The sequence below is a fragment of the Phocoena phocoena genome, chromosome 7, assembly GCF_963924675.1.
Source record: "Phocoena phocoena chromosome 7, mPhoPho1.1, whole genome shotgun sequence".
Taxonomy (NCBI): domain Eukaryota; kingdom Metazoa; phylum Chordata; class Mammalia; order Artiodactyla; family Phocoenidae; genus Phocoena; species Phocoena phocoena.
The window spans coordinates 76,946,366-76,972,380 of record NC_089225.1 but is presented as its reverse complement, the minus strand read 5'-3'; the positions used below and the strand labels follow the sequence as shown (position 1 = coordinate 76,972,380).

Below are 26,015 nucleotides of genomic sequence, written 5' to 3'. Positions count from 1 at the left end.
CCTTCAGCAGGCTCATTGACCTGAAAATGTAAACATGGGCATTTTATGAAGTACTGAGCATAAAGTTTGAAGTCAGTTTTTTCATGACTTACTAGGTAAGAAATAAATGTTTGTAATTTATCTTTCTTTTAACATGCTTTAAGCTCTATATATCCTGAGAAATAAAATCAGCTTTTTTTCATCCTTTTTTAGTCTCTGACGTTAAGACTTCAAGACTATCCATCTTTGTCTCATCTTGTTGTTTATGTACCATCTATTCATGGAAGTAAGGTAACAAACAAATGAAGGTTGTTTTCAGAATGTTTTGGGGATACTCATGCTAAATATTTAAATTTATTTTTTGATGAATTCTTCAGCTTAGGGCTTATCTGAAACAGTGGCCAGGTTGGTGATCCCCCTAAGACTGTTTAAAGCATTAGGATCATCTACTCTAACTTGAACTAAGCAGAATAAATCCAAGTCTCTTTGTTTCAAGTGGGAATTAGTTCTACTTTATCAGTCTTTCAAAATCTGTTAATTATTTGTTTTTCTTTTTGTTTTTGTTTTTGCGGTACGCGGGCCTCTCACTGTTGTGGCCTCTCCCGTTGTGGAGCACAGGCTCCGGACACGCAGGCTCAGCGGCCATGGCTCACGGGCCCAGCCGCTCCGCGGCACGTGGGATCTTCCCGGACCGGGGCACAAACCCGTGCCCCCTGCATTGGCAGGCGGACTCTCAACCACTGCGCCACCAGGGAAGCCCCAAAATCTGTTAATTATTGAGTACTCTCTTACGTGCAAGACTATGTGCCAGGAATTATAGGAGACACACAAATGAGAAAGACATGAACCCTGTTCTCAAAAAGCTGGATACTGTTGGGCAGCGGGAGAGAAATATATTTGGTGGCCAGGGAAAGGGTGAGAATGAAAGAGTTATCCAAAATGTATTAAAAAAATCAGAATATAGCAAATCCATGAAAAGTGTTAAAGGGGGAGATATCTCTGATTGATGAAATAAAAAAAGGCATTATTATGAGGTGATATTTAAAATTGCCTTAAAGGATAGTTAGGGTTTTTATAGGTAGAATGAATATTCTAGACCTGGGATATCTAATATAGGAGCCGCTAGCACATGTAGCGATTTAAATTTAAATTAATTAAAGTTAAAGTAAAAATTCAGTTCCTTAGTTGTATTAGCCACATTCCAGATGCTCAATAGTAACATCATTGCAGAAAGTTACAATAAACAGCACTGCTGAGACAAAGAAATAGTAAGATCCAAACATGGACAGTGTAGAGTACGTTTGGAAAATAGTGAATAAGTAAATAGTAGTTTTAAAAGGATGGCTACCATGGGTAGAATAGCAGTGGAAGAAAAGTCTGGAAAAGTAGTTAATGGCCATATTCTGGAGGGCCTTGATTGGAAGATTCAGGACTTCATAGAATTCAGGAGTCAGTAGGGAAGTGAAAGATTTTTCACCATAGTAGTAATGGGATCAGAGCTATTTATTTTGGAAAATGAATCTATTTATGGTATAGGATAGATTAGAAAAAGAGAGAACCGGCACCTCATATAGGATTATGAAAGCTTGTACTAGTGAAGTGGGAGTAGAAATAAAAGGATGGTGATTTTTGAGAGAAGTAGGCAGGGAAAGAAGATGATGGAGGTAAAAGACCCTCTACTCCCCTTTCCACATTTCACCCAGCAAACTTACCCTTCAAGATCTAGCCGAAGTGTCCCTTGTTTTCCTTTTCTAGACTACTCCAGTAACCTCTTACTTATTCCCAGGGTATTTTGTTTATAACTTCTTTGAGGACTATATTATACCAAGTTATAATTTATTTGTTTACGTCTTTATTGCCATCACCATAGTATGAATTCATTCAGAGTAAGGACCAGATAGGTTTTACTCTACTTTGCATCCTCAACCTTTAGTGACTACCACATAAATGCTCAAAAAAGTGTTTCTTGAATGAGAAAGTTAATGAGATTTGGGGCCAATATCATAGGAAAATTTAAAGGAAAAAAGAAAAGGGGATGTAGTTAGGAGAAGTCTCAAAGATTGAGTCTCACGAGTACCTTATAATGGATTCATTGTTTTGTTTTGCTTAGCTCAAGTGAGAGGTAATTCAGCATCTTCAATACTAAAAGCTCTCTTTAAGGGTTTTTCTTTCAGGTAAGTTGGTTTTGAATGAATTTAACATCTTCCCAAACTTGGAAAGGGCTTCCTTGGCTATTCCAAGAAATTAATGAGCGTTTAGCGAATAGCCAGTCTTAGTGGCCTAATAAATACTTAATGTGTCTTAACGCTCTTTGGAGAGTAACACTGCTGACTCTAGTGTTGCAAACCCAGTCTCACAAGGATGGTAACTTAGGCCTTTCATAATTTTTATGTGTCTGTTATAGCCCATCATCAGAAGGATACATATATTTAAATGTATATATATATATATATATATATATATATTTTTTTTTTTTTTTTTTTTTTTTTTTTTTTCCTGCGGCACGTGGACCCCCCACCGTTGTGGCCTCTCCCGTTGCAGAGCACAAGCTCCGGACGCACAGGCTCAGTGGCCATGGCTCACGGGCCCAGCCGCTCCGCGGCATGTGGGATCCTCCCAGACCGGGGCACGAACCCGCGTCCCCTGCATCGGCAGGTGGACTCTCAACCACTGCACCACCAGGGAAGCCCAGGATACATATATTTAAATAGGCAGTTCAAAATTTTCTTAAGTCAACTAATCATCTTAATATAGTTTTCCAAGTGTAAATATGGATATTACTTGCATTTTTTGATGACGGAAAACAAAATAGTTAAGTCCATTAGAAATTTACTTACATTGTATATTTCAGAGACAGACTCTTGAATTCTTTCTTTTTTGGGTAAGGGTTTATTCCATAAAGAAATGGCCAAATTTTTAAAGCAATAATAAAAGTTGTATTATTTTAAATACCTGTTGAAGTGATTTAAAATTGCTTCCCTGTCTCAGGCAATGTGTCACCCAAAGATACTTGTAAAAATATAATGAATTATCCTGTTTAATAAATGATTTCTCTATAACAGCTGTTTTCTGTAGTGAAAATATCTGACAGTGTTCTTTGCCTTCTAATTAAAGAGGGAAAAATAAAAGCAGAGCCCCTTAGTTTTTTTCTTTTATTCCCTCGTGTGTGTACATTCTAATAGCATTTTCCCTCATCTGTTTTTCATTTTCAAAAACAGTCAAAACTCCACCCAAGAGGCAAACAACATAACACAGCTTAAAATACAATCCAAGGTGTAGTTACTGGAAAAGCCTAGGATAGACCCCACTGACTTTCCACTTATTGTAGACAGCAAACTACTTGCTAGCTACAGTTAGGCATCGGATTAATTTCTTCCTCAGCTCATATAAATAGATCAGAGTAATTTGGTTGGATTGTGGAAATGGTTTTAATGAAACTGTTCTTATTGTAGACAGCTGAGAGCAAGGTTCGTTATGCCACTGTAGAAATGTTATTAGATAAGAAATGCCATTACAGAGATTGCAGTGATGCAGATGTCACATTTAAGTTCACTTTTTTTGAGATAGTGTTTTTTTTTCCTTTGTACATAGTGAATCTCTCTCCCATTTATTATAATCTCTGTTTAGCCTGAAATAATCTTACATGAATAACATTAGCCATCTGTAGATGAATGGCAGTATGTCTCCAAAAGCCTTTTGTAGTCTAATTAGACTGCTGAAACATACTAAATATGCAGTTTTTGAAAATATGTAACAAAATCACATTTCTTTTTGAGTATGAAAGAATTCAGAGATATATTACCTAAATTCTTAATTATCTTGAGTTAATCTTGGCTCTTAATGCTTTGATCCATCATTTATGGTCCCTCTTCTATAAACACCTAAAACTAGCTGCAAGAAGACTTTGCTGTGCATCTGCTCTTACAGAAATGACCCTCTAATAATTTATCTATTAAGTTAAGCTTTGTCACCAAATTCTCTTAGCTTAGCATCTCTCCTTGAGGAATTCATGCCCCCTAAATATAACCAGGGTTAGAGTGTGATAGATAATAGATAATACCTTCTTCAAAACTGAAGTTTATAGATTTTTGTTTTCTACTCAGATATCAAGTGAAGATATTTTACTATAAATTTATTTCTATTTTTTCCTTATAAATCAATGTTTTATATTCCAGTTTGTTGTAGATTGTGAATTCTTTAAAAAAGAGACAAGATCCATACAGCTTCCTGTAACTCATCTTTTTTCCTTTGGTAAGTACTTTGATTTTGGAAATCTTAAGAATTGCTTCTATTTTTAAGAGTGTTGATTTATTTTGCCAGTTAGTTGCAATAATGCAGAGCCCTAACATTAAGTGTTTTTGTGTATTTCAAGTGTAGTTCTTAGAATAACCACGTGATATGGCTCAGTGGTTTGATTTTTAACTGGGCCAGCAATCATTTTCTGAGAAATGAACCTTATTTTTTTTAATAGACTTTATTTAAATATTTATTTATTTCATTTATTTTTGGCCACGTTGGGTCTTAGTTGCAGCACGCAGGATCTTTCGTTGCGGCGCCCAGGCTCTTCGTTGTGGTACACGGTCTTCTCTCTAGTTGTGGCGTGTGGGTTTTCTCTCTCTAGTTGTGGTGTGCAGGCTCCAGGGCACGTGGGCTCTGTAGCTGTGGCACACAGGTTCCAGAGCGTGTGGGCTCTGTAGTTTGCAGTATGTGTGCTCTCCAGTTGAGGCATGCGAGCTCAGCAGTTGTGGTGCGTGGGCTTAGTTGCTCCACGGCATGTGGGATCTTAGTTCCCTGACCAGGGATCGAACCCACGTCCCCTACGTTGTAAGGCGGATTCTTTAGCCCTGGACCATGAGAGAAGTCCCAGAAATGAACTTTAAAATAAACTTATCCATGATCATATACATTTGCAGGTAATTGTGTGTATGTGTTTTCACGTGAACTTATACTACATATAGGCCCTTTTTATGAAAGGTTTATTCTAAGATATAAATTACTACCTGCTGTCTGAAGGTTTCAAGATTGCTCTAACTATTTCCCTTTTTTTTTTGTTGTGGTAACATACACATAACAAACTATTCCTTTAAATTTTATTTTGAAATAATTTTAGACTTACAGAAAAATCACAGAAAGAGTAGAGTTCCCACATAGCTCTCATTCACCTTAACATAAACGATAAAATTGTCAAAACTAAGAAATTAGCACTGGTACAATACTGTTAACTACAGTTTTATTTGGTTTTCATTGGATTTTCCACCAGTGTTCTCCAGGTTCCCATATTGCATTTAGTTGTCATGTCCCTAGTTTCCTCTGATCTTTGATAGTTCCTCAGTCTTCCTTTGTCTTTTATAACTTTGAGGCCCTTGAAGAGTATTGGCCAGTTATTTTGTAGAACATCTCTCTATTTGGCTTTGTCTAATGCTTTTTTATAATTAGATTGAGGTTATGCATTTTGGGCAAGAATATCACAGGAGCAATGTGAACTTCTCAGTGTATCATATCAGAGGATACATGATGTCACTGTGTCTAATTACTAATGATGTGGACCTTGATCACTTCTTGGTTAATGTGTTGTCTGCCAGGTTTCTCCACTGTAAAGTTACTGCTTTGCTTTTCTCTTTGTGATTAATAAATATCTTGGGGGAGATACTTTGAGAATGTGTAAGTGTCCTGTTTTTCTTCAAAATAACCCACTAATTTTGGCATCCATTGGTTTATCTAGTCTGAAGCAATTATTACTGGCATTCTATAATTATTGGAATTCTTCCTAAGGAAAAGTTGTCCCTTTTCCCCCATTTATTCATTTTTAATTTATGTCACTATGGACTTATGGATATTTATTTTATTTATTGGGATATAATGGAATATTATTGTTACTTTTTTTTTGGCTTAAGTGGCTTCAGCTTTGGATGTTGGGAGCTCTTGTTAAGTTGGCTCTTGTGCTCTTTTGGCATGCCCAGGCCCAGTTTTTTCAATATTTTTCTTTTGTATTCCATTCGTGAAAAGAATCTGTTACTTGAGAGAGGAAACTTCCTTTAAGATTTTTATCCCTCCCCCACCTTTTTATTTATTTTTTTTTGGTTGAAGAATACACAGAACAATACAGAAATGACAACTGTAAACCACCTACCTCATTAAAAATAGCAAGCTTATAAAATAAGAGATCTACCCTCCCTAGCTCAAATTTTTGTAATTGTGACTCCATGATTACACATACCATATTCAATTCCATGTTCATAGAGGCAAATTCTCCTTGTTTTAATTTATGCTCAGCTAAACTGATTAATACTGTATAAGGATAGGAAACTGCTTTCCTAGACATAATGGATATAGGTGCTTCTGGAATATGCTAAGCAATTTTAAAGTTAATCTATTAAAAGAAAAATGGGTCTTGATTGCTTCAGGTGACAAAATGAAAATTTTATTGTTGCTAAAATATACTCTGACAATAGTATGTAACTGATGTCCACCAATACTTTTGATATCTTAGATTTAATAATAAATTAAGACTTGAACTGTTTTAAAAGTGAGAACATTCAGGGAAGTTTATGCTTTGATTACTGGTGAATGTCTCACATTTTAAATTATAATACAATCGAACACTTGTGGCTTATTTGTTGATGTTAAACAATCTTCCAAATGGGCCTATCAACATTTTGGTTTTGTTTTTGTTTTTTTGCGGTATGCGGGCCTCTCACTGTTGTGGCCTCTGCCGCTGCGGAGCACAGGCTTCGGACGCGCAGGCTCAGCGGCCATGGCTCACGGGCCCAGCCGCTCCGCGGCACGCGGGATCCTCCCGGACCGGGGCACGAACCCGTGTCCCCTGCATCGGCAGGCGGACTCTCAACCACTGCGCCACCAGGGAAGCCCCAAGATTTTAATAATGATGTTCTTTCTAAAATCTTCAAGGTGTGAGTCAGGCTAAAACAAAATTTTTTTTTAATTAGTAAAGTGTTCAGCTTCTGATTTCCCTTTTGCCATAGTGGAAAGCAAAATTTTAAATTATTTCTTAACTCCTGTTAGAATTTTTTAAACACCCAAAAGTTAGACCATCTTACTTGTGAAGAAGGGTACCACAGTGAATTGTATTTTAAATTAGATTAAGTAGAATGTGAAGTATACTTCATATTTACTAGTTTTTCTCCTATTGTTCATTTTGAGGTGCCTTAAATTCAGTGCTGTATTTTAAAATATTGGTTACATTAGGTACTTATTAAAATGGTTTGTAGTTGAATGTGTAAGTTAGCATTGTGTTTTAAAAGTGATTTATTAATCACAGATTAATGGTACACCTTGTACTTAGCAAATTTGTTTACATGTTGATAAAATTTCCTAAGTCTTTTTTTTCTTAACTCCAAGTATACATCCTATAATATAGTTATGATAATGCAACATTATGAAAAAACTGGTTATGTGTTTTAACTGGTGCTAAATGTGACTGACAGAATCTTAACATCATACAGTATTTATTTTTTAATTAATAGAATTTCAGTGATGTACTTGGTAAAATATTTCAAGCCTTTTCTGTCTATTGCACAGTGGTGGTTTGTCTTATTGTTTTCTCTTTTCAAAGAAGCATCTGAACACTTGCATTTGCATATTCTTATCGAAAGGCATTCACATGTAAGTGGATGCGATTTTTAAAATTTTATTAAAATGTTAAAAAAAAAAAACTACCAAGAAAGCATACCTTTTTGAAATTGGAACTATGTAGTGATTTTTTAAAACACATAAATGTCATTGAAAGTCATTATAAATGTTATGCTTTGTTCAAAATTTATTGAAGGAAGATTGGGTTTTTAGGAGTTCACTCCTCCATACTGAAAGCAAGAACCTATAAACTATTTTCTAATGCTAAAAATCTGTTGGCATTATTTTAGACATTGTTTAAGCAGTCAGTACTTTTGTACTTAAAAAAAACTTTTTTGGGGATTCTAAATAATACAGTACTTTTAATTCAATAGGATTGTCTTCAAGGAAAGTGATATTAAATACAAGTGGCCTGTTCTATAATATAGAGCTTCTGAACTTTGGGCAGGTAATTAATTATCTTGACAATAACAGGACTTGATTTTACTTTACTGTTTAGTTAAACAAACTTATAAACTTGTTTTTTTTTTAATTTTTGTGGTCAAACTCTATTAGATATACCAAGCTTTTAAAGTCAACGTGGTAAGCAAGTGCTCAGGAGTGAAAGGTAAGTGTATTTCTGAAAAAATAGTATTGTCATTTGAAGAATCATTAGGTCTTCACTTGAATTTTCTGTAATACTTATTTTTCCATATATTTTATGTAAATTAATATTAAATATATGATAATAGAAAAGCTGTTTATATTTCCAAATGGATTTAACATAGACCCTTTCTTAACAGTAAGCATCTTTGTCTGTTTCAGTTTAAATATCCACGTTTTAAAAATACTGTATATCTTGCTGTTTTATTGTAGTAATAATTGAGATTTAGCTGTTTAATGTTTTTCCAGTTTCTTATACTTCCCATATACTCTAATATCTTGTTGTAGGTCTAATTAAACATTATTAAGTAAATCTCCATAATTTATTGTGTGATATAACTCTTACTGATTATTTTTTAATGAAATGAGTATTGTGTAAATAGGTATTATAGTAGTAACCTTAGTAACATAAGGTTAGTAATACATATTTCCTTTATGTTTCCACAGAAGAAATTACTAGTATCTATAAACTTCATATTCCCTGGTCTTATGAAGATTCACTAACCATTGCACAGTAAGTATATAAAAGGATTTACCTTAAACTTTGTTGTTTTTGAATAATACATATTCTACTTAGTCTGTTTATTTAAATCATAATAAAATTTTAGAGAAATTATTACAGGGCCTCTTAGTAAAATGTAGGTATCCTTTATGTAACATTGTGCCCATAAGATAATATAATATTATAAGATACCATATAGTATTCTTATTTAAGCGATCTAGAATTTAAACCTTACTTGCTTCAGACATGAACCCCTTTCCACCCTCTCCCCCAATTTCTGTGTCCTAAAAGGAGCTGTGATATGACTGGAAAGGTGTCGTAACATGTGTGGCATCTAGCCTCCTTACGTTATTTCACTGTGTTTTGCTGAGGATTGACTTAGCCATGGTTATTTCACAGCAGTTTGTATTTGAGAACTGATGTTTATCTTTTCAGGGTTCCGTCTTCCACAGAAATTTCTGTGAAACTCCATATTGCTCAACCAGAAAATGACAGCCATGTAGCATTATTAAAAATGTATACATCATCAGACTGTCAATATGAGGTAAGTTATATGTTTGCTTAGTTTTTAGGATTTAGTTATAGAATAAACTGGAAATATATTTTTATATTTGCCTCAGATATATGGCGATGCGAAAGCCAATTAATATGAGAGAGTTAGTTACTTATGATACTTTAAATAGTCTCCATTTTGCCTGTTAGCACCACCTCAGTATTTCCTTAGCTGGACCATTGAAAGTATGTATCTTAATAAGTAATAGAAAATAAAATAAAAATTGAGACTGCAGATTAACCTTCTCAGTTTGGAAGCCCAAGTCCAGAATCCATAAATTGAAGAACTTCATGAAATCGGCTGACATGGCTATACTGCAGTAACTGGCATGATATATATTCTCCAGCACTACTGGATAAGCTTAAGGATCTCATTTTCACTCATTATTTTAAGCTCTATTAATCATTAATATGTGCAGTTTAGTAGCTGTTGGGTTTGCTTTACAATCACAGTAGATCTCTTTGCCCCGAGAGAAGGGAAATGGACTCAAGAGTAACATTTTATTTACATATAGATTCATGAACTAAAAGAGTTCCTCTTTGTATAAGAACATACCAGCTTCTAAGGATTCCAGATTTAAGTGCTTGAAGTATACATTTCAATGGTGGTTTTGGTTTATGTGAAATATCTTATTTCTACTCAGTTGCTTTAATTTGGATTCTTTATTAGAGCTAACTTTCCTAGGGTAAACTAGGATTGGTAGGTCAAGTGAATATAATCTGTCGTACAAGCTTCCGTTTGACCTATATTGTGAGTTATTTTAGATTTCATGGAATTTATTAATGCTTTGTTATCTTGCTTTCTGTTTCTAGCATTGAAGGATTTTGCAGGGATATAATGGTTTTCAGCTTGTGCCTTCATATTTCTAATATTACTATAGAGATAGAAAGAATTGTGTTAGTAATTTGCCTGTACTGCACATTCTCTTAATGTCCATATTTTGACAAATACTTTATTTTTTTTAAAAGTCCATGTATTGACAAAATATAGTTATTTTACAACTTCCCTATGAAAGATGAATTTCCTTTTTCCAGACTTCCTAATATCAAAAGAGGAATATTTATGGCAGAGATAATTAATGATGAATTTCTTTTTAAAGTGTTGTCTTGGCTCAAATTTTATTACATGTGATCTGTTTGTTCCTGGTATTATATCATGTGAAACCTATTTTTATGAAATTTACTCAGAAGTGGTTTAGCTTAACTATATTTAGTACCATACGATTGCACGTTTGAGATTTTAAAGTACGAGTTACATAAGTAAGTTGATTAATATTTGCTTAATTTTTCAGCAAACATACGTATAGTTTCTGACTCAGTCATTCAATAAATTCCTTTAGCTTGTATGATCTGGTAATAAGATATTATGATTAATTAAATATTCTAGTTAGTAAAGGGTTACCACATATCACGGTATCATATGATACTACATATCATAGCATTCATCCAATTGGGAAAGAATTAGATTACAGAAAAAAATATTGAACAGTAAAACCACAGTTGATACAAATTAAATGTTGATGGTTCAGAGAATTCTTTTAAGATCTTGAGTACCTTTAGGTTCATCATTATAAAAAAATTAATGATTATGCTTAGTGCTCAGTTTAATAAAATGTGAACTAGAGTTTAGGGAAAATAACCTTTTTTTAATAATTGTTTTAAACTAGGTGACAGTTAAGACTTCCTTTTCACAAATACTTGGACAGGTAAGAGAGACTCCTTGTCTATTATTTATTGCCTTGTGAATAGAAACTGTAAGGCAGGGGTTGTAAACGTTTTCTGTAAAGCACCAGATATTAGTATTTCAGCAGACCATATATAGTCTCTTGCCACTGCTGCCACTACTGCAGCTACTTCTTTTTTCTTCTTTCTCCTTTTTTCTTCTTTTTCTCACGTTAATAAAATCTGAAAGCCATTCTTGGCATACAGGCCATAGTTGGCCACCCCTGGCTTTAAGGTGATGCTTTCATGTTTGATACTTCCTAAAAATGAAAGTTGATTCCTGATTTTCAAGAAAATTAATATTTTTGGCTAAATGGATATCATATTAAGATTTCATGTTGCTCATATGATGCTATAATTCATAATCCAGTAAAATCTGTGGGCTCTGTCATATAAATGAACTTTTTCCAAGAACTTTTTATGTTGTGCAAGCTCAGTTTGTAAAAGGTAAAAGTAAATTATATTAAAAATAAACATGCTGAAATAGGTTAAATTCATTTGGGGAGTATCTTAAATTCATAGGCAAATAGTGTTACAAAAATAATTTATCAAGTTGTAGAACTACTATATTATTATTCAACATCACTATAATTTGTAGAATTGTGCAATCTGGACATAAATAGATAATACTGATTAGTCAGAGAAATTATAGTTTTAAAATTCACTAAAAATTTTATTGTGTCTTTTATTACTTTCACTTTATTTTTTGGTCTGTTATGTTTTGCAATCTAGGCATAGCAGAATTTTTAAGTCATTTAATTCTATAATTATAATAAAACTCACAAGTTAAAAGTAAATCAGAAACTTTTTATGTATGTTATCTCATTTGACCCTGAAAACAACCTGGTAAGAAGTAGATTGTGATTATTATTAAATTTCTGAACATTAGAAAATTCTAAGCTAATACGTAAAAATTTTGTGCTACATTAGAAAGAGAAGATTAAATGTTAGTGTAGGGGCTTCCCTGGTGGCGCAGTGGTTGAGAGTCCGCCTGCCGATGCAGGGGACACGGGTTCGTGCCCCGGTCTGGGAGAATCCCACATGTGAAGCGGCTGGGCCGCTGAGCCTGCGCGTCCGGAGCCTGTGCTCCGCAATGGGAGAGGCCACAACAGTGAGAGGCCCACATAACGCAAAAAAAAAAAAAAAAAAAAAAAAGTTAGTGTAAGTTGGAAAATAGCATCATGGATAGCTATAATAAATACTCTAAAATGTTAAGAGATCAATTATTAAGAAAAATTGTATCTTGGAATAAAAGGGAAGAATTCATGCTGTAGTATCTTTAGTATGTCACTGTACATGGTGGTATGGCTGAGGATATAACACACTCTCTTATCCATATCATCCCTGGGGCTCATAATTCAGATTAGTGACAAGAAAAGTCAAGTTTGCTTAATGCTGTATAATCAGGTGTAATTATATGTACACCAAAAAAATCTAGACTAATAGTCTTGTTTAGACATGGAAATTTTTCTAAAAAATGATGATGTGTGGGTGTTGCAGGATCAGAGGTAGGTACTTTTTTAAATGTTGAAGAATTCATGGCAATTGAGTTAAGTCCTCAAATGTTTGGAATGATATAAGATACTCTTCCTTCATGTTTGTTTCAAAATTTAGCTTGAGAACAGTAGGAGAATGAATTTGGTTTTGTATATCTTATTTGTCTTTTAAAAATCATACGTATTTTCAGTGTTAACTGATTCAGTCAAAGAAGACTGGAAAGAGGACTAAAGAGAAATCACTTAGAATCTTTAGCCTTTGATTAGATAACTTTTTCATAAAATTAATTTTTTTTAAAAAAAAGGAAAGAAGAAAATATACTTACATATTGTTTAGTCTACTCTTACGAAAGAGAGGACAGAAAATAAACTGAAAGTTGCTTTCTCAAGAGAATTATTTAAACTCTTAATAAATCATTTCCATGTAGGAATGAAGCCCAGTGTTGCCCAATCTTTAGATTTTAAGAGAAACTAGAAATCTGAATTTTTATATAAAATATTTTAATTTTTCAATGTTGGCATCTAATTCAAAATGTTAAGAAATACTATGCCAAATACTAAACCAAATGAAGCACATATACAATTTGAATATGACCCATGGAGGCCAGTTTATGATTGTTGATTGTTGTATCTGTGGCCCAGTATCATACTTACTACTCATAACAATGACACTCAGTCATTAAAAAGAAATTTTATGTAGGACCTCTTACAAGATTTCTGAAAACAGTGAAGAGCATTAAAGGTTAAAAGTAACAGTGAATATTTTCTGATCACCTACTTGTGCCAGTTACTATTCCAAATGATTTACACAAACGAATACATTTAAGCCTCAAACTCCCTGTGAGATAGTGCTATTTAACTCCATTTTACTGATAAGGGCCTAGAGAGAAGGAGGGATAAAATAAGTTGCCTAAGAGCTAGTGAAAGGCAAAGCTGTAGTCTGAACTCACGAGTACGACTCTGAGCCTGTTATGCTACTTAACTATCTTTCCAACACACTTAATAACTAAAGTATGCTGTATATTTCCTAGCATATCATTAGCAGGCAGTGAGCATCATTTAGTAATAGGTAGGAAAATGACCTTTTCCCTTTCACTCAACTCTCCTATAAATCATGAGTATGAGCTTTATGTTTTTTGAGTCGTATCAATTTTAATCTGGGAATCCACAGAGGAGCTTCAGGGAGACCTTGAACTTGCTGAAATTTTACTTAACATTTTGTGGAAGCATTCATTTCCATAGTTTTCATTAGATTGACAGGGGAGTCTGTACATTTTTTTTTTTAATTCTGTGGATTGGAGAACATGCTTTAAAGTAATTTCCTTTTAAGACTTTAACATTAAAAGAAGAACTTACACTATGTTTTTGTTATATGTATGTTTTTTATGGAGATTGGATCAGCTGATAGAATGACTTGAGGTGCTATAACATAATGGTTATGAACTTAGGCTTTGAGTTAAATTCCATTCCACAAGATTTCCAAAGATGGTGAAGGACATAAAAGCCTAACAATAGCAGCTCATATTTTTGATAGTTTATCATGTTCAAGTTCATGTTCTAAATGCTTTACACAAATGAACATGTTTAAATCCTTAAAACCACCTATAAGGTAAGTACTATTATTGTCCCTATCTTACTGTTAAGAGCGAAGAGAGGTAACAAGGAAGTAAGTAACTCGCTTGTCTCTTAATTGTGCAAGTTACTTGGGCCCCCTGTACCTGAATTTCTTCATCTGTAAAATAGGGATAAGAACTATATGAAAGGATTTTAGGGAGGAGAGCATGAGATAATGCATATAAGATGTTTAGTATTATACCTGGAACATATTAAATGCTCAATAAACATTCCTTGTAAAAAATTTTGTAGCGTGTGCTACACAATTATATATTGCCTCTATTATGCCTTTGATGAAAAATCCAGGTAACATGTTTCTAATATGCGATATATTCTTAGCATTTATTTTGCTTAGAATTTTTATACCCATTACTCAAGATATCTTTTAGTCATGTCAGAAAATGTATAAAGTGAAAAACTTTTATTTCATGTGAAAGTATATTTATTTCATTAACATGAACATTCAGAAGTTGCCCATCGATTTGCCTGTTTTCTAGGTAGTTAGATTTCATGGTGGAGCTCTTCCTGCCTATGTTATATCTAGTATCCTTCTTGCTTATGGAGGACAGTTATACTCTCTTTTCTCAACAGGTAAGAATGTTTCTATTCCTCCCTTCCTCTCTTCCTTCCTCAGTGCTTCATTACTACTTTTTTTATCCTACGTGTAGCTAATGAAGACACATCTATTTCTTGAAAATTCACAACCCTTCTCTCCCAAGGTTACAGGAGTAACCTGTAGGTTACAGGTTATAGGAGAATCCTATAAGGTTACAGGAGATCCTCTTAAATTTTAAGAGATTACCAAGAAAATTCCTTACTTGTTTTCTGCATTTTATACCCTTGTGTCTAAAGTTTATTCCCTCTGTTCTGAGGATCTCTTAAGAGATAGAAGCTGGTTGACAGGGATTTTGTCCTCCATTCTATTCCCGGTGCCTGATATAGGGCCAAGCACATAGTTGGCATTCAGTGTAATATTTGGGCTGTATCAACTGTATCATTTAGGTCTTGGTACACTGAATGGAATAATTAAGAGTTTAATTGAAGGGACTATTTCAAAGGTATGTATAGGGTTAAGGTAAACCAACAACAAGTGATAAAATACCAAATTAGCAACAGAGCCATCTGATACTCCTAGGTATCAGGGCAAGGGAGGGAGCAAACCTAGAGAGCTGTAGGAGAGAGCAGCAGTACTGCACCTGAGCCTTGGGTACAGAAACGCTGTGGCCACTGTCAGCGTCTGGCTCAGCAGGGAGAAGGCAGGGAAATACACTAACTTTATTTCCTTCTATCCTCCTATCTGCCAGTGCTTATTCACTGAACCCAACTAGAAGCCAGTTCATAAAAGTCAGCCTCCCAGAATTCAGAGCAAAGTAAAGGGTAGAACATGGATCTGGAGAAGAAAATATAGACTGTATAGTACATTGGACAAAGCCTTCTCTAGAGTATAGCAGTTAGAACAATTTCCCAGGAGCCTCACACACTTGCCGGGCTTGTACAATGATAATCAGAGGAGGCAAGAGGGAAAGAGAGTGGGGACAAAACATACAAAAGCAGTCCAAAAATCCCCTCCACCGTTTCCATGGTGCCAAATCCTTTCACAGCTACTCGTTTCCTTTCAGTGACTTTTTTGCAATTTCAAGTCTGCCTTTAGTGTTCATTTTAACCTGATTTAACCTATTATATTCCAGGAAGAAGTAAGCAACATTTAATGTGATCTGCTCAGATCCAACCTTTTAATTAAAAGATTATTCTGGCAATATGACATCTCCTATACTTGAATATAATTTTTGGAAATTTAAAAGAGACACCTCATTCTTCTTAGTTTTAAGTGACTTGACAATTGATTTTCAAACATTTGGGATTTATATCTAGATAGTCCACAGAGACCCTGGAGATATATGATATTGGTTAATCTAGAGGACTTAAGTATGGGATTGTGTCCCAAATCAATTAAAGAAGTAGTTCTGAACCAAAGATGCTTATTAGAAATCACTGGAATGGCTATAATAGAAAAGACAGATAATGACAAGTGTTAATGAGGATTTGTAGATTGCAACCTTCTGTATACTGTTAGTGGGAATGTAAAATGGTATAGCTGTTTTGGAAAGCAGTCTGGCAGTTCATCAAAAGGTTAAACAGAGTTACCATATGACTCAGCAACTCCTGGTATAGTATAGACCCAAGAGAACTGAAAACACACATCCACACTAAACACTGTTTATAATAGCTAGAAAGTGGAAACAACCAAAATGTCCGTCAACTGATGAACAGATAATGTGCTGAATGCTACAAGATAGATGAATCTTGGAAATATGCTAAGTTGAAGGAGCCAGTCACAAAGGGCCACATATTTTATGATTCCATTTTTATGAAATCTTCAGAGTAAGCCAATCTATAGAGACAGAAAGTAGATTAGTGGTTGCCTAGGAATGGGGAGGCATTGGAGGTGACAGTTAAGGGGAACAGTTTCTTTTGGGAGTAATGAAAATGTTTTAAGACTGACTGTGGTTGTTAATGCACACTCTATGAATATACAAAAAACCACTGAATTGGATACACTTTAAATGGATGAATTTTGAGTTATAAGAATTATATCTCAGTAAAACAGTTTTTAAAAAATAGCTCACCTGTGGAGCTTTATAAAAAATACAAATGACAAAACCATAGCCTTGGCTTCCTGAATTTGTTTCACAAATGATGATTGACTATGTACTTTTGTATGAGAACCAGTAAATTAGAGTAAATTTTTATGGTAGGTTTATGTTTATTTTTTTTCTTTTTTTTAACTTTTTAAAATTGATGTATAGTTGATTTATAATGTGTTAGCTTCTGCTGTACAGCAAAGTGATTCAGTTATACACACACACACACACACACACATATATACATTCTTTTTTATATTCTTTTCCATTTTTGTTTTTCATAGGATATATAGTTCTCTGTGCTATACATTAGGACCTTGTTGTTTATCCATTCTATATATAAAAGCTTCAATCTGCTAATCCCAAACTCCCACTCCATCCCTCCCCCATCCCCCTCCCCCTTGGTAACCACAAGTCTGTTCTCTATGTCCGTGAGTCTGTTTCTGTTTCATAGATTGGTTCATTTGTGTCATATTTTAGATTCCACATATAAGTGCTATCATTATTTGTCTTTCTTTTTCTGACGGACTTCTCTTAGTATGATAATCTCTAGTTGCATCCACATTACTGCAAATGGCATTATTTTGTTCTTTTTTATGGCTAATATCTCATTGTATATATGTACCACATCTTTATCTATTCGTCTGTTGATGGACATTTAGGTTGTTTCCACGTCTTGGCTATAGTGAATAGTGCTGCTATGAACATAGGGGTGCATGTATCTTTTTGAAGTAGAGTTTTGTCTGGATATATACCCAGGAGTGGGATTACTGGATCATATGTTATTTCTATTTTTTAGTTTTTTGAGGAACCTCCATACTGTTTCCCATAGTGGCTGCACCAATTTACAATCCTACCAACAGTGTAGCAGGGTTCCCTTTTCTCCACATCTTCTCCAGCATTTGCTATTTGTAGAGTTTTTAATGATGGCCATTCTGACCAGTGTGAGGTGGTACCTCATTGTAGTTTTGATTTGTCTTTCAAATTAGGGTAATTTTTTAATCTTTTGAGAAGAGTCTCTGTGGTAGTAATAAAGACCCTTGCTTTCTATGACATGAAATATGTTGCTCTTACAAACAATGCAGCATATAATATGTCTCATACTTAATTACTGTGAATTCTCTACTACATATAATTTTTTTTTAAATCACTAGGTCACTGCTTAGAATATGCTGCTATGTTGGATAAAGAAGCCAAACCATACAAAGTTGATCCTTTTGTAATTATGGTTAAGTTTCTGTTGGGGTAAGTTTTATTATCTGTGATAATGATTTTAATTTTGTTTTATATATAAAGTATTATGTTTGGCTCAAATATGAAGGATAAATTTCCATACAAATAAGACAATTGACTTGTTTTATTAAATGGACTTTTTCTCTTAGGCAAAGGCCTAATAAGTACATCAACATTTACTTCAATAGTTCAGAAGAAATTATTGAACTTATATATATAATATATATATATACACATATATCAGTCTAAACTTAGACTATAAATATACCAGGACTTTAACATTTTCAAAAGAATGTATGTGGTACATGAGCTTTGGGTAACCCAGATTCATGGACACAAAGCAATGTAGGATATTGGTGAAACAGTGCCTCAGAACACTTTTTATTACTTCCCATACAAAGTATATTTTAGATCTCTCTACCCTACTTAACATCGCATTCTTAATTTATTCAGGTTTTGGTTTTGTTTTTGTTTGGTTAAAAACCATTACTTAGATGTCTTTTCTTCTGTCTTTATAACTAGCTATTGGCTTTCTAACTTAAAAAAAAGACCAGTTATTACTTCATTACAAGGATCAATGAGAGCAGTAAAGCTGCATTGAGACTTGAGACTCAGATCCTTGAAGATCACTAGACTCAGTAGTTTCCTACCAGGAATTGAAGTTTGTTTTTTCAGTATAATTATAAATGAAATATCATGGTACTCTGGGGACTGTAGTGAATGGTCAAACACTTCAAATATTAAATTCTTTAATGAGAGTTGTCGGGGTTTTTTTGCTTTTATTGTATTATTTGCTTTTATTTTTTGTATGTTTTCTTTTATCCACAGATACAAATGGTTTAAAGAATTTTGGGATATGTTATTGTTACCAGAATTAGATGCCATCGTTTTAACTAGTCAGAGTATGTGTTTCCCCCTTGTATCTTTGATTCTTTTTCTGTTTGGAACATGTACTGCCTACTGGGGTGGCCTACTCTCTTCTACATCTGTGAGACTCCTTTCTTCATTGTGGCTGACTTTGAAAAGGTAAAGAATGAATGACGAAAACCTTTCTTATTGCTCTTAAGAAAAAAACTGTATTCTGATAGGGAACCTTAAAATTAACTTGCTTTCACTAAACTATAATTTCTGAGGAAAAATGTATAACTAGCAAAACATGGAGTTAGTGTTCAAACTTATGTTTTTGTCATAGGTTACCGTTTATTTCAAGTTAAATGCTACATTTGATTTTGACCATAGTGCTCAAGAGTTAATCAAAAAAGTTGGACAGATTACACAAGTATTTTTAAATTTCACTGTTGCAAAGTGTTTCTCTGGCAATGCTTTTATATGTTGATTTTCAATCAAACCTGAGATTCCAATCTTGGTATTTAGGATCAGATTTGATGAAATGTATAAGAGCTCCAAAAACATTGCCTAGAGGTTTATTATGATCCCAGGACAGTTTGAAGTTGCTGGTATGCGCTTTTGGTAAACCAGTGATCTAGTTTCCATTTCCTCACCAGCCATGTTATGTGATTTACTGTCACAGAGGGGATTATGGTATGATGCTTCTTCCTCCACCCTTCTGAGGTGCTTCTGACATTAACACCATCACATGTCTGAGTGACCTCAAGACTTTAAGAACAAAAGTATTTCTCTTCCTATCAAGATTGGAATTGTATGGCACAGGGCCTATAATTAATAATTATCTTTAATAATACTTTTTCTTTTTTAGTACACGTATTACCCATGGTATATATAAATGCAAGAGAAACTATCACAATGTATAAAAGAATTTTAAAATATGTGTCACCCCTCACTTGCACATTAATAAGGAGAGCCTGGCAGAGCACTGTATTGTTTTCTGCTTATATGCGACTGTGTAGGTAACTGTTAATATGCTTTTGAAAGCTTTACTCTTGTTATTCCAGGCCCTCTGAACTTCCTAAAGATATGAAGATAATATCACCAGACTTGCCCATTTTGACAGTTGTTTTGATCATAGTTAGCTGGGCAACTTGTGGAGCATTTGCCATCCTTCTTACTTATCTTTACTATGTGTTTAAGGTACGTCAAATCAGTAAAGTCAGAAGGCCTGAGCTTTGTATCAGACAGGCATAGACTTTCCCATGGGTGTTGTTAAAAAATTTTTTTTGATCACTGCTGTTATATAACAGGCCTACATGTAAAGTTTTTTTTAACATCTTAGCTATTTCAAATATATATAGTTAACTGTAGAACTGAAGTTACTAATCTGAGTGGGTTTCTTTGTTAAAAACAAAGGGAAGGGAGGAGATATAATCTGTTCCATATTGCTTGATGCTCTGGCAAGTAATGTTAACTTTTTAAAAAACATTTTACTAGAACGGTTTTTATTCATACCTCCCTTTCAATGTGGATAATAGACAAAACAAAAAGTTATGTCAGTGGGATCAGGCTGTCAATCATGCTGAAATAATGTAGAATGTTACAAATGTTGCTGAAGAATCACAAGACACAATAAAATTAAGCTGACAATTTTACTGAGGAAATGAAAAACACTTCTAAGAAGGCTGACAGCTTTTCAGGAAAATCTACCTTATACAACTGCATGTTCTCCACATTAATCTTATGTAGAGACAGTTGATACTGGAAAGGATAATAATTTTTTCCTTTTTTTAACAAAAGTTTATTTGCGTCTGCATTTAACACTAATACATGCACATTATAGATTACTTTCAGTTTACAAAGGAAAAATATGTCCATCAGAAAAAACTATTTAGAATTATTTTGATTTACAAATATAAATTAATTTGATTTATAAATATAATATTTTTAGTTTTTTTAACTGGATATTTCAAACAACTGACACAATTAGCAGAACTTTCTCAAATACTTAAGCAAACCTAGTAAATGCATAGACTTTCTCAGGTTCTTGTAAACATTTCACCACCCTATATAATTGAGTTCCAGATTTTCAAAGATGTAGATTCTATAACACATGTTAAACTCTTCATACTATGCTGAATATAATCAAATTTTTGACTCACATGACACTTTAAGTTGCGATAGCAAGGCACCATTCAAGCATAAGCTCACACAGTGTGGAAGATATAGCATTATATCCTGGCCCCAACATACTCTGGAATTTTGTATTATTTTGTTTGTTTTTTAATCCATGATAGCAAGCACATGTAGTTATTATTTATCTTTTCTAAAAGAATGTGTTTAAGTGTTTAAATGAGTTTTTATTTATTTAGGTTTTTAAAATTTCAAATTACAGTGCTTCTCAATTTCAGTAAAAATGGTTATGTTTTTTGTCTCAAAATAAAAGTAAAATTAAAGTCTTTTCTTTTTCATAGATTGTTCATCTGCAAGCCAGCTTAACAACTTTTAAAAATAGCCAGACTGTGGTAAGTTTTATTTTCAAAACGCTATATCACTTTAGTATGAAAGAACATGGAAAAATATAAAAGTTTATTTTTGTAAAAAAAGGTTAGAACTTTACAGTATTTAAAAGGTTTTATGAATTTAAATAACTTTAAGAAAAGCGAGCCTAATGAATATTAAAATAAGACTTAGATTGTCATTTAATTTGATCTTTGTCAGTCCTTAAGTTGTTTTTATCACAATTATCTTTTAAATTTTATTTCAAGTAATTACTTAAGGGGATATATTCTTAGCGGTGGAAATAAGTCAAAGGAATGAAAATTTTATAACTGATAACTGCTTTAAAATACTTTCAAACAAGATAATTCAGTATTTTATATCAATTTGGTAATGGAAAGATGTATTTATTTAGCTGTTAGATAATTGAGTATGATTCTAAATAAAATAATAAACTTAAATTTTACTTAATATCTTGATATTTTTATTTTATTGCTTTGTAGAACCCCAAACACTCTAGAAGAAGTGAAAAGAAATCCAATCACCATAAAGACTCTACAGTATACCAGCTCCGTTTATCTGCCAGTGATGCTGAAGATAGTCTTCGCATGCACAGTACCGTGATTAACTTATTAACATGGATTGTATTACTCAGCATGCCATCTTTAATTTATTGGCTGAAGAATCTTAGGTGTGTTTTATTTATATAATTATAATTTATGTGGTTCAAACTATAAATATCTGTAAGTAGAGACTTGCAGGATTCCTAATGTTTCATAACATTTCACATTTTCTTCTTTTCCGTGAGAATATAAACTTTCCCAAAATCTGCCCAAAAGGGGAGGGATTGTATTTTCTTTAACCTTCTTTGAGTCTAGAAATATGTGAAAAATGTGCTTTATTTTGCTGACTTATAGTATTCATAATGCTAGTGCTTTATATATTTTTCAATTCACGATCAATTTTATATTTTCTTAGATTTGAGGGGAAGAAAAATGATTACATTTAAAATAATAGAAATAATGAAGGAAGTGTGTACTTTTCTGATGTGTCCTATACGTTGAACTAAAATAAATGATCAGCTGTTTTACTAGAAAACTGTCATTTGCTTTGTTACCTGATAAGTGTCCTAGGTTAAATGAGAGCCTAAAAATGCTCTCTAAGGTTATTTCTAGAATATTTAATTATTGGTAAATTGTCTTTGAAAAAACCACGTTATCCAGTTAATAGTTAATTCCTGCTTAATACAGTTTTTAGAAATGATGTAAAACTTTCAGATTATCTAAATACTGGAAGTTTTTTTTTTTTTAAGTTGGCTGAATCAAAATAAGTTCAGTAAATTAAATCACAGGTCACCAGATATTAATATCCTTCCTTTGTCCCTTATATTAATCAAGTTGCAAATTTTTGTCCACAGATTTGGGGAGAAAATTACTTGAGGAGCACAAATTTATGATTCTAGAAGGCTGTAGACAGTTACTTTATATAAACCTTCATTTTTTTCATCTTTTTTAAAATAGAGCAGTTTAAATATGTTTTAAATAATTTGTTTTATAAAATATTATTTATATATGACCCTTCAGGCATATACTTATTGTAAAAAGGAAGTGCTTCCAGATGGGACATTTTCATTTCCTTTAGTAGTTTCTGAACATAATTCTCCATATAAAAACTTGAGTATAAAGATGATGTAGAGGGCTTCCCTGGTGACGCAGTGGTTGGGAGTGCGCCTGCCAATGCAGGGGACACGGGTTCGTGCCCCAGTCCAGGAGGATCCTGCATGCCGCGGAGCGGCTGGACCCGTGAGCTATGGACACTGGGCCTGCGCGTCCGGAGCCTGTGCTCCACAATGGGAGAGGCCACAGCGGTAAAAAAAGATGTAGAGCAAAATTTATTTATCAATGATTTCTTGAGCTGTTTAGAGCTCTCTTATATCCATATCGCTATAGGAACGTTCTGAAGTGTATTTAATTGATTGATTCTGAGAATTTAAAATGATTGGCAATGCTTTGTTGATTTATGTTTTATTTTTTTCTTTTTGACATAGATATTACTTTAAACTTAATCCTGATCCGTGTAAACCTTTGGCATTTATCCTTATTCCAACTATGGCAGTTCTTGGAAATACTTACACTGCTTCAATAAAATCAAGGTATAGTATTTTAATCTTTTTTTTTCCTCACATCTGTTCCTGGTCTTTATCATACTTTCATGTCTGAAACATGTCTTTCATTCCTAATTACTTGGACTGTTCCTGAAGGTAAAGCTATAATAGTAATTATGGTTTATGTGCAAATACAGTTTATATGGAAATGTATTATATTTGTGTCCTTAATTATGCATTTTATTTGTTAGGATATAATCATTTTTTTCTTTAAAAAGTTAACCCTTGAAAGATATGATATCTAAGGTTTGCTTCCAAAAAATACAGGAGGAGTGGAAGTGGACAGTAATATAGGTAAAGTAAGATTGGCCATGACTTGATAATTTTTGAAGCTGGTTGATGGGTCCATGAGGTTCATTATACTGTTAATCTACTTATGTATATGTTTAAAATTTTCCATAATAAAACTTTACTTTTCATTGACTGCTTGTTTGCTCTGGGAGCCTTTTCAGTTGATTCTGGCAGATAGCTGCAGATATTCTAAAGTCAGGCAGATCTGGGGTTTCAATCTAAGGCTCTGTGTCCTTAGGTAAGTTTCTTAACCCCTCAGTTTCTCTGTTTTCAGAGTAAAAAGGTGATAGCCTTTCCTGATAGTATTTTTCTTTTAAAAATAGTATCTTATCTTACATGCTCCTATTAGGAATTAAAGATGTTTCCTTTTTTATTTGGTTGAAGTTTTCTGCTGATATTAAATAGGGTGAAAATAAATATTTCTGTAGCTATATCTTAGTAAACATTGATTTTTTTCTTATTAGGATAAATCTCTAGAGGTAGCATTGCTGAATAAAAGTCCAACTAGTACTTTTCTGTGGTTAAAATTTAAAAGAATAAACAAAACTGGTTATTTACTTACTAGAATATTTTTCTCTTTTCTAGCCAAAATTGACTTGTATTGATCTTTTAAAATTTTTTGGACAGTTAAATTCATTATACGAAAAATTACTTTATCTAAAATCACTTAGAACACTTTCTCAAAACTGTATAAAAGATTGACATGTTCAGTTTTTGCTCACAATATATGTTACATTATAATGTGTATTTCTGTCTCTTCACAGTAAATTGTTGAAGACTACTTCACAGTTTCCACTTCCTCTGGCTGTTGGTGTGATTGCTTTTGGGTCAGCACACTTATACAGGGTTCCATGCTTTGTCTTCATTCCTCTTTTACTCCATGCATTATGCAACTTTATGTAAGATTGGATTTAAGGAATGATAAAGATCAGTTATGCCTTTAGGTCCAGTAATAAGAGGGAACACACAGATCCATCAGTGTGGGCAGCAAGATCCTTTGGAGAAGACAAGTCTATTTTTACAATGTTGAAAATAGGAAATTAGTTTTGTAATGCTTGAGGAAAGTAGTTGAAGCATGGTTTTGTTTTGTGGTATGACATCTGTGTACTAGTCATTATGAAAAATCAGTAAAAGGATATGGTAGCCTCTGTCTTTGAGGACTCTGCATATCAGCTAGTCTGCTTGACTGGCCATACCAAGATCTTCTCCTAAACACTCAGTAAATGTAGCACTGTTTGTATCCTCACCTTACGTATTCTCATTTCATGAAACTTTCTTCTGAACAGTGGGTTACTTTGTATTTGCTACAGTATACATGTTGAAAAATAAGTCTTAAAAGATTAATGAAATTTAAACTGTTTGCTTTCTCAGAAATGAAATAGCCACAGTCTTTAGTCAGTTTTTGGCAGCCATAGTGAACAAAGTAGATCTTTTGTTTTCTTACACCTATGAAAATACAACTTTAAATTCTAAGGAGACATGTTTTCTTGGTAACCAGCAAGATTGATGAATGGAAACGTAATTCAAATTCAAAACTCAATGAAATTTTCTTGGTTCTTTTCAAATAAGAATCTTATTTTGTATTCTTAGTGAATATCAGGAGACTACTGAAGAGATGTATTGCTAAATTGGAAGAAAATTTTCATAGATATTTACTTATAGGCATTGGAGCAGTTCAGTCATTCAGTCTGTACCATTTTATTCAATTCACTGACCCCATGGTTGTCAAAAGTGCCTTGGGTCATGGTGGATTGTTAAAATAACTAAATTCCAGTGGTCAGAAAAGCTCTACATTTGCACAGTTTTTATCTACTATGGAAAGAAAATCAGCATGATGAAGTGCAGTACCACATTTAATGTATAAAATTATACTATTAATGGAATAACAGTGGAAAAACTGTTACCCCATTAATAGCATAAGTATAAACAATGAATTCCTGAATAAGTTGTTTAGCCACTAGGTTTAATAGTGGAATCTTAATTTACCAAGGTGATTACTATTTGACAGATAGAGAGTAATATTTATATTTCATTTCAGATTTCAGCTCACTTTTTGGAAGTAGGTAATGGAGCTAGGTATCTTTGCCTTAAGATAGGATTAACTGAATGCTGGGGTATACCTGAGTGATAGAGCCCTTCCTTTAGATGTGTATGCTGTAAATACCCAAAACCTTGCAAGTGTAGTCCTTAAGTCCCAGTAGCTCCACAGTTGTATCTGTGAACTTGTGTCCTTGTTAGTG

At 33.4% G+C, this 26,015-nt stretch overlaps 1 protein-coding gene across 1 annotated transcript in view; it reads left to right on the top strand.

Moving 5' to 3' along the window:
- PGAP1 (post-GPI attachment to proteins inositol deacylase 1) overlaps positions 1–24,678 on the top strand; it is a 66,270-nt gene extending 41,592 nt beyond the window's left edge. Inside the window, exons 13-27 of the mRNA XM_065880432.1 lie at positions 193–270; positions 4,155–4,230; positions 7,944–8,017; positions 8,125–8,176; positions 8,659–8,725; positions 9,149–9,257; positions 10,933–10,971; positions 14,595–14,688; positions 17,894–17,984; positions 18,801–18,998; positions 19,886–20,021; positions 21,296–21,346; positions 21,824–22,011; positions 23,368–23,472; positions 24,540–24,678. Coding sequence (XP_065736504.1) covers positions 193–270; positions 4,155–4,230; positions 7,944–8,017; positions 8,125–8,176; positions 8,659–8,725; positions 9,149–9,257; positions 10,933–10,971; positions 14,595–14,688; positions 17,894–17,984; positions 18,801–18,998; positions 19,886–20,021; positions 21,296–21,346; positions 21,824–22,011; positions 23,368–23,472; positions 24,540–24,678 — 1,497 coding nt within the window. The remainder of the gene's footprint in view (positions 1–192; positions 271–4,154; positions 4,231–7,943; positions 8,018–8,124; positions 8,177–8,658; positions 8,726–9,148; positions 9,258–10,932; positions 10,972–14,594; positions 14,689–17,893; positions 17,985–18,800; positions 18,999–19,885; positions 20,022–21,295; positions 21,347–21,823; positions 22,012–23,367; positions 23,473–24,539) is intronic.
- The last annotated feature ends 1,337 nt before the right edge of the window (positions 24,679–26,015 follow it).